We start from the raw sequence: 8435 nt of genomic DNA, 5'->3' as shown, positions 1-8435 counted from the left end.
AAAAAAAAAAAAAAAAAAAAAGTTAAAAAGAAAAACAACCTTGCAAGGGAGGTGATTTCAGTGGTTCCTCGGTTCATGAAATCAAGTTCTGTTTTTTTTAGACAAGGTCTTGCTATGCAGTTCAGGCTGGCCTTGAGCTCACTTTGTACCCCAGGCTGGTCTTGAACTTCCAATGATCCTCCTGCCTCAGCCTTCCCAATGCTGGATTACAGGCGTGCACTACCATGCTTGCCTAGGTTCCATGTTGACCTGATGGGGAACGGCTGCCGACCCCAGCCTCCCTGGGCGGCGGCTGGAGTAGCATGGGCCTGGCTGCACAGCAGAGCCCACCTGAATAACTCCACTTCATCGTCCCCGAATGGCTTGTAGTCCTCCTTCCCAAACATGCTGAGGTAGGCAGCCTTCATGTAGATGTAGGTGGCCTGGGCGAGAGCAGGGGAACAGCTGTCAGAGGTACAACCTCCCTCCCTGGAGTCCCCTGACTGGGGTGCCTCATCTGGACCTCACCATGTCCAGCACAGGGGCGAACAGTGTCCCTGGCCGGAGGAGCAGGTTGGACAGAACTGAGGGAGCCAGTGCAACCTGAGGACATGAGCTGGGAGTTATCAAGGACCCAGGCGACATGCAGACAGGCAGGGTTGCCAGGGCTTCTGGAAGGCTGTGACTGCACAGTGAGCCCCTGAAGGCCAATCCAGAGACCCCACAGAGCCGAGTGGCCAGGAAGCGTCGTGTGCAAGGTGCTGTGTTAAGAAAGGCAAACAGAAAATTGGGCAGGGCCCTGGGTAGGCTCAGTAGTCTCCCGGAAGATCCATCTGAGTGAGCACCAGCCTCCCTCACTCCCTGCCCAGGACTCGAGGAATGCACAACCCTCTCCTTCCGGAAACCCCCAGAGCTACTGGGGCCTATGGAGCAGGGAGCCCACCCCGGAGCCTGGCGAGCGCGTGCGCGCGTGCGCGCGTGCACACACACACACACACACACACACACACACGCGCGCGCGCGCGCGCGCGCGCGCACACACACACCCCTAGCAGGAAACCAAACCCGTCTCCTGGCTGAAGTCCCTGGGAAGAGGCGCCTGGCTCGGTGCTGCCCTCACACGGCTAAGCCCTGAACTGCATAAACTGCCGCTCTGGCCACCTGGGGCTGCTTCCAAGGAAAACACCTACCAGCGGCCAAGAAAGAAACAGGGGTGGAGAAGAAAAGGGAGCAGGACATCCTGGAGCCTGCCTCTGTAGGAGGTGGAAAGCAGACTTTACCTGGCAGTCACTACTGCTGGAGCCCAGTCTGTCCTTCCCAGTGTGAGGAAAACCCGGTTGGGCTCTAATGGGACATCCCTCAAAGGCAACCTGTCCCCACCACCTTTAACACCTCAGCCCCTCCCTCTCCTCTCCCCCTGACACGGAGGCAACCAGGTTCTAAGGCCTTCACCTCCTGTCTAGTTTTGGAATCTCCCGGGCCTGGGCCTTGCCCTGTCCTACTCTTGCTCTCTGGCAAACTCCAGCTGCGCTGGCCTCCCTGCACCTGCTATAGCCACGATTCCCGCTGTAGCAGAAAATGCCCCCCCCCCCCCCGCCAGTATACTTCAGTTTCTTAGTTGCCCAGGTAATAGTTCCTGTTTCACATCCGGTTATTCCTGTCTCTTAGAAACACTGTGATGCATAGTGGGTCACTGTGATGCACATCGTATAAACCAATCCCCAACTGACAAGCCACTCTGTTCTGCACTTCCTGCTTGCTTATGCCATGGAAGCCCTAGACCACCAGAGATCAGGGCCTCATATTCTGGGAATCATCCCAATCAGTGCCTGTCAACGTAAATAAATCTGCCTCCAAATCCTGGGTGTCATTTCGGTGTTTCTGCTTCTGTAGCACCTCCTCACTGAAGTCTTTTCCACAGAGCCATGTGACTTGGCCCTCCATTGCCCTGAGTCTTCTCTGATGGCCTCCCCAGTCACTCCTCTGACAGAACCTGATGCCAGCAGACTCAGACTGCATCTGCGTTTGCACTTCTTGTCTCCCTCCTCACTAGGACATGAGCCTTAAGCAGGGTTTTTGTTCACTCTTACATTCCTGACCTAGTAATGGGGGTGCTCAGCATGCACAAACATGAACCAGGAGTTCAAGGGCTCCTCTCACCCCTGCTGTTAAACTAAAGCCCACACAGCCACAGAGGCCGTTCTGATCTGTCCCATCTCCTTTCCTGCTCATAAGCTGCCACCCCAATTCTCCAGGCCCAGGACTCTACTGCCTGCTGCCAGGTGCATTCCCCACCCCACCCCAGACCACAAATCCACACTGTGGTGAAGTGGATGTGGTGACCTAGAGTGGTGGACATCCAGCTCATGGACAGGTGACAAAAATGGTAGCCACCTTCTAACAAAAGCCCAGACTACCCAGAATAATCTAACCCTCTGCCCTCTGCACCAGCATCAACTTGCTTGATTGTGATCCCAGTTTCTGTACCAGGCAGGTGGTGCTTGTGTTGTAGAAGCTCACGGTTCTGAGACAGAGGGTCCCTCCTGTCCCCCATGTGCCTATGCCATGAGCCCCTGAGCAAGCAGGCAATACAGAACCTGTCCCCGCCGAGCTTCTTTCTGCTCTTGCTGCTCCCTGGCTCAGAGGTCTTCTCACTCCCACCCCTCTGCACCTTATGCTCTCCATGGCTCAGCTCAGCAGCCTGTCCTCCTGAAGCCTCCCTTCTCCTCCTGGCTGGTTCTGACTACCAGGGCTATCCCTGCACCACTAGGATCCCCTTTTACTGCACTGAGAGTTCAAAGCTGGCAGACACAGAAGGACTTACTGCCCAAAATCACATAGTGATCTGGGTGCACAGCTTGTGCTCACAGGGAACATCCTGACACCTGGGATGTGACATCCTCTGGGATCCTGCCCTCCTTAGAGCATCTCTGCAGACACCCAGGCCTCCCCTTCCCTGCGTGGGGCTTCAGCTGGTGGCCTCACCACATAGGAAGTCTTGGGCAGTCCCTTTTAGTTCCCAATGGTTCCAAACCCTTTGTTCTTATTAAGACTGGGAAGGTCAAGGAATGGGGCTGTCATCAGCAGGGCAGACCCATATCCTCCCAAAGCCTGGTAGCAAGGGAAAAGCAGAGACTTCTGAGTCTCGCAGAACTGTCTTCCTATCCAAATCTGTCACTCATTGCTATGTGGACTGGTATCTTCTTTTAACCCCCGAGCCCAGTGTACTGACGCACTGGCTGTGGTGTGGAGGAAATGGGTAGGGCCCCGGGAAAGCCTCCTGGGGCCCGCCTGTCCCAGGGAAGACTTACAGCCTGGACCCTAAGCAGCAGTACTGAGGAGGGCCTTCCACACAAAGGTACGATGGGGATGAGAAACAAGGACTAGATGCAAATGACACTAGGTCCCCTGACATGGGCAGGGCAGATCAGTTGTAGCCGTGCCTGGAATACTTTGCAGAGAGGGCTTCTGAGTTGACGACCAGGCCAGTGAGGTTCAACTGTGGGACTGCAGTTGAAACCAAGGAGAAGGGGCTAGGGAGATAGCTCAGTAGAATAAGTGCTTGCCTGGCAGGTGCAGGGTCTTGAGTTCAATCCCCAGTCCCACCAAAAAAAAAAAAAAAAAAAAAAGAAAGAAAAAAAGAAACCAAGGAGAAGATGAGTACCAGGAGAGCCGGCGGTCACCTTGTCTGTCATATAAAGAGTATGCTGGCACAACAAGGTGTCACATGTTCAAGAAAAGAACACATCCACTGGTGGAAAGACTACGCCTGGGAATGTATTTTGAATTCCTAGATCTAAACCTACCTGAAGTCAGGTTTGCCTACATTTTCTAGTTACATAAGCCAATGATGAGCCCTCTCTATTCTAGACCTGCACAGTCCCAACTATAGCTACTAGTCTTGTGGCCACCTAAAAGTTCAATCCATTGAAATTAACTAAACTTAAGATATTAAATTTCTCAAGGTGTACATTTCAAGTGCTGAATGTACATGGGTGTATAGCTACCATACCGAGACAGTGCAAAAGCAGATCATTTCTACCATAGCAGATACTTCTACTGGATGGCACTTGCCTAGACACAAGAACCATGTTTCTGTCCCTTGTCACTAAATGTCTCAGACAACACATTATAATTCTGGTGACACAGCTCAGTGGCAGAGTATGAGTTCAGTGTGTACAGGTCTCATCTCTAGTACCAAATACATGCACACATTAGTAAAGGCTCTGAGGTCCTTTCCAACCCTGGGTCGGTCCTATGGGAGCATATGGTTCTATTTAAATTCCAGCTGGCACATCTGCATCCTGTCAGGGGTCAGTCTGGCCATTGGTCTGGAACTCGTGGCCAGTCTGGATGGGGTCTGACCTCCCGTGCCCCAACACATGTATCAGCCCACCTTGGACCAGCAGTTCTCTTTGCTGAGCAGGTCGGCGTAGAAGTAGGCCATCTTCCACTGCCCCTTGTAGGTGAAGCACCACATCAGCTCCCAGTAGCACATGTGGTGGAACTGCTTCCAGTGCTGCTGAGCCTCACAGCATTCCTCAAACCGCCGGATGGCCTGTGGATACCTGCTGGTCAGCCTGGCCAGTGTCCCAGGTCCCAGCCCCCTTTGCGTTCTCTGCGGCTTCCCACAGCAGCCTGGCCTCTAGCACATGGTGGGCTGTCCAGGGGACCAGGGAACCAGTCCTGCTTCTACACCCTGTGTCCCTATCTGGGCCTCCACACCTTATCTTAGCAAAAAGGCCAAGAGGCAATGCTGGGACTCTAAACTTTGGGCCACAAAATGTAAAGGTGGAACACAGCTATACTCCTGTAGTTTCTGTGGGGCTCCCAAGATCAGGGATGCTTGTTCTGCTAGGGCCAGCTGGATATCCAGAGTTCCACACTGTGGTCTGTGGTGGGCCTTGGCTTGGTGACAGGGTCCCACCGGCACCACAAGACTCCGCATGAGGGTTCCCACAGCACTTGGCACCACCACACTGTTCACGAGGATCCACTTGATTGCCACACATGAAGCAAGCAGTCTTCCCAGCTCTCCTCCCTTGAACGTTCCCTCAGCAGAGATGTCACCACCTTGCATCTCTGTCAAAGTCCTAGAGCCCAAGGGCCAGGGCTCCCTCATCCTCTCTCATGCCTCAGTTAGAAGCACTTCTCACCCCTTCTCTCACTGTTTCTCTCTTGGGGTGTCCCTTCCCAGTCTGCCCTGTCCCTGTAGATGCTTATTTATCTGAAGTCCTGCTGGTCTAGGATGCCACCCTGCCAGCCCCCATCACTCACTGTGTCAATGTTGCCTTTAATGGCCTCAATCCGCCCCGCAAAGAACAGGAAGATGGCACCCTGCAATGACACATGTGTGGGTCATGTGGCCCCATGGGGTGCTTGTGGGTGGGGGCTGCCTGGCACAGGGTGGGCTCACCTTGGGGTATCGATTCAGGTAGGGCTTCAACAGCTTCTCTGCCTCCTCGATGTTGACATTCCCCGTACCTACGGTGGTAGCAGGGCGTCATCATTGGCCCCTCCCCCTCCCAGCAAGCCACTGCCCACTATATGTGGCAATCATAATTCTTCCTATCTCCGGGAGATATAGGATTACACAAGACAGTGCAGACACCCTCCCCACCCCAACCAGCCTGCACACTGCAAGCTCAGTCACCAGGAGCAAGTATCTGCCAAATCTGTCCAGAGCCCCAGGGACCACATCCCACCCACTCTCCAGGGTGGGCACAACCGTCCATTCCTGTGGATGAGAGGGCTGCAGCTAGACCTTGTTCCCTTGTGAGAAAGGGCAGGCAGCAACCTGGGTGCCAGGGTGGAAGCTGAGGCTCTGTTATTTCTGTTTTGAAGACCCAACTCAGTACCAGGGCCCTGAGCAGGCCTGTTCCCATTGTCTCTGGAGACCCCAGCCCCGGGGACTCCTACCGAGCACGAAGGTGAGGAAGGTGTGGTAGCAGAGCAGCAGCATGACACAGAGCACCGCGCGGAAACTGTGGCCTGTTGCGCCCTCCTCCAGCTGCAGCAGCCCATAGTCCTGGGGGGAAGCACAGCCTGAGGGTCCCAGGAGGCCAGGGTCCTAGGAAGTCCCTAAGCAACTGAAAGGGCCCTGCTGCTATGCCAGGGATGGGAGAGCACTGGGCTCAGGATCTGCAACTGTGGAGGCCAGGGTGGCTGTTTCCAGCCTGTGACCATGAGCCAAGGGTGCTCTCAGTGCTCAGCTTCCACCTGTGCCACCAGGACTGCCCAAGGCTTGGCTGGATCTCCCGTGTCCCTGTCTTCTCCACAGCCCCTCTCCATGGCTGCTTCATGCACCTGTTGGCTGTGGGCCTGGGCAGGAGGAAGGAGGACCAGAGCCAGACAGTCCTCCCACTGGCTCCAACCACAGCAACGGGGCCTCTCCTGGGGGAGAACCTCAGAGCCATGCTCTGGCCCTCTGTTTCTCCTCCACAGCATTCTCATTCCTCTAAAACACCAGCCTGTCCTGTCATGTCCGCCTTTATCCTGCCTTTGTGACAAAAACTACACCCAAGCTGAAGCAGCAGTTGGGTTACCTGTCCCACCTCAGTCTTTCCTCTCACCCTCCTGCCCATCAGCCTGGAGACCACACTGATACCCTGAGGCCCTGCTATAGGAAGCCACACTTACGGGACTGTGGAGCCATCAGCCGTGGACTTCAGATACTAATCAAGATTTTCAGGACAAAGGATCAGTGCCCAGAGGCGCCAAGCTCCATGTAAGGGGCGCCTCCCTCTCTGGGCCTCTGTCCTTCCAAAGAAGCCCAAGGGAGCCTGGCCCATGTTCATATACACCCAGACTCTGGCCCTCTTAACATTTGTCTTTATATACTAATGTGAACATTATGGGCTTGGGCATAGTAATGTTTCTTTTTTTTTTTTTTTAATTTTTTTTATTTATGTATGTGTGTGTGTGTGTGGCCAGCTCAGCCATGTGGTGCTGGGGGATTGAACCGCGGTCCCTGTGATTTGCTAAACTTGTTCTAAGTAGGTGCTTTAGACCACTGAGCCATCTCACCAGCCCCAAGTAATGTTTCTTTTAAATAAATTTAAGTAAAAGTTGCAAGTTACTCTTGAGAAAAATAATATATGAATAATAATACAGAGGCCCATGGATGGCAGGGACCAGAAGGGCCAGAGCAAGTGCACCTCTGTGGAATATTCATGTGGCTGATACAGAGTCCCGGGTTTACTTCCAAAGAGGCTCAGAGAACAAGGGCGGGGCTGGCTGGCGGTGTCACAGGTTAAAGAGGACAAGGCTGGAACTACCCTGGCCCTGACCTCCAAGCCACCAACACCTGTCAGACCCAGAAAAGGTGACACCATGCTGCTTGGACTGCCTTCATGCCCACCCTCACCCCAGACCCTCTCTACCCTGTGAAGGGCCTGGCAGGGATTATGGGCCCCTGCAACTGGAGTCAAGACCAAAGCCCACAAGGTCTCAGGGCTGAGCCCCAGAGGCAGCCAGGTGCCACAGCTCCTCTGCCTCACCATGTCCAGCCCCGGTAAGAACGCAGGTGCTCACCTTGTTCCCTGAAAAACCCACAAACTCCAGCAGCCGCAAGATCCTTGTAGGCAGCATGGACAGTGTCTACAGAAACAGAGACAGGGGGACTCATGAGGGGCCCAGGGCTGGGTGGGGCATGCATACCCCAAGCCTGCTCTCCAAACAGGGCTTGCCAGGAAAGGACAGAGCTCTACTGCCCCTGACCTACGCAGGATTTGGAAAGGTCCTGGCCACCCTTCTCTGCGCAGCTCCTCCTCCTGAGAGTGGGTCAGGGCTCACACTGCGCCCCCTGCCTGCAGGGCCTCCCCCTCCCCCAAACCTGTGGCGCTGATGCTCACCTCCCGCCCTCAGCAAACTCTCCCTAGCTCCTCCAGAAGAGGACTTTGCTCTCTGTCCCCTGTGGGTCACCAGCTGCTCCCAGGCCTTTCTCTTCCTCTGCTACTGGCAAGCATTAGCGATTTCCTTTCCAGGGCAGAACAGGCCTCCATTTTCAGGGTTTGCTAGTCTAGGGGGTCCCACCATGGGAAGCTTTGTACTACCAACCTGACACACACAGAGATACGGGCCCTAGAATCAGCTCCACAGCCTCCACAGAGCCCAGCAGTGGTGCCTTCATCTTTGGAACCACTCTGAAGTGACCACCCTGAGGTGGGACAGCTGGGCAGTTGAGCTGGAGCCCACACTCACCAGGTTGAAGGCACCCACACCAAGCTTCACCCCTCCTTCGAAGTGCCGGTGGCTTTCCCCCTTGCAGTACTGTGAGGACTGCACAAGGCTGTCCAGCTCCCTGGGCAAAGAGAGAAGCCCTGTTCAGGCCACATGGGGGACCCTGAGGCAAGAGTTGTGCAGCTCTGAGGATCTGGCATCTGATTATCTAACCCCATGCCCACTGAGACAACAGTCCTGGCCCCTGAATCGCAGCAACACTGGACCTGTTGTGC

The 8435-nt window shown here is 54.7% G+C and overlaps 1 protein-coding gene across 8 annotated transcripts in view; it reads right to left on the bottom strand.

The window, feature by feature from the left end:
* The window catches only part of Ttc39a (tetratricopeptide repeat domain 39A), a 36846-nt gene that overhangs the window by 8169 nt on the left and 20242 nt on the right, over positions 1–8435 (bottom strand). For 3 of the 8 annotated variants that reach the window (XM_023724265.1, XM_023724264.1, XM_004639137.2), the window contains exons 7-13: positions 8182–8281; positions 7513–7578; positions 5899–6007; positions 5396–5463; positions 5257–5316; positions 4376–4537; positions 331–422 (exon numbers count right to left, since the gene is read on the bottom strand). In XM_023724265.1, coding sequence (XP_023580033.1) covers positions 331–422; positions 4376–4537; positions 5257–5316; positions 5396–5463; positions 5899–6007; positions 7513–7578; positions 8182–8281 — 657 coding nt within the window. Of the gene's footprint in view, positions 1–330; positions 423–1259; positions 1378–4375; positions 4538–5256; positions 5317–5395; positions 5464–5898; positions 6008–7512; positions 7579–7698; positions 7777–8181; positions 8282–8435 lie in introns of those variants that run through there. The other 5 variants (XM_023724269.1, XM_023724268.1, XM_023724267.1 and 2 more) reach the window with 5 other exon arrangements.

This window comes from Octodon degus, unplaced genomic scaffold (genome assembly GCF_000260255.1).
Source record: "Octodon degus isolate 3935 unplaced genomic scaffold, OctDeg1.0 scaffold00107, whole genome shotgun sequence".
Taxonomy (NCBI): Eukaryota; Metazoa; Chordata; class Mammalia; order Rodentia; family Octodontidae; genus Octodon; species Octodon degus.
The sequence above is the reverse complement of the archived record's forward strand: the minus strand, read 5'-3'. Positions and strand labels throughout refer to the sequence as shown.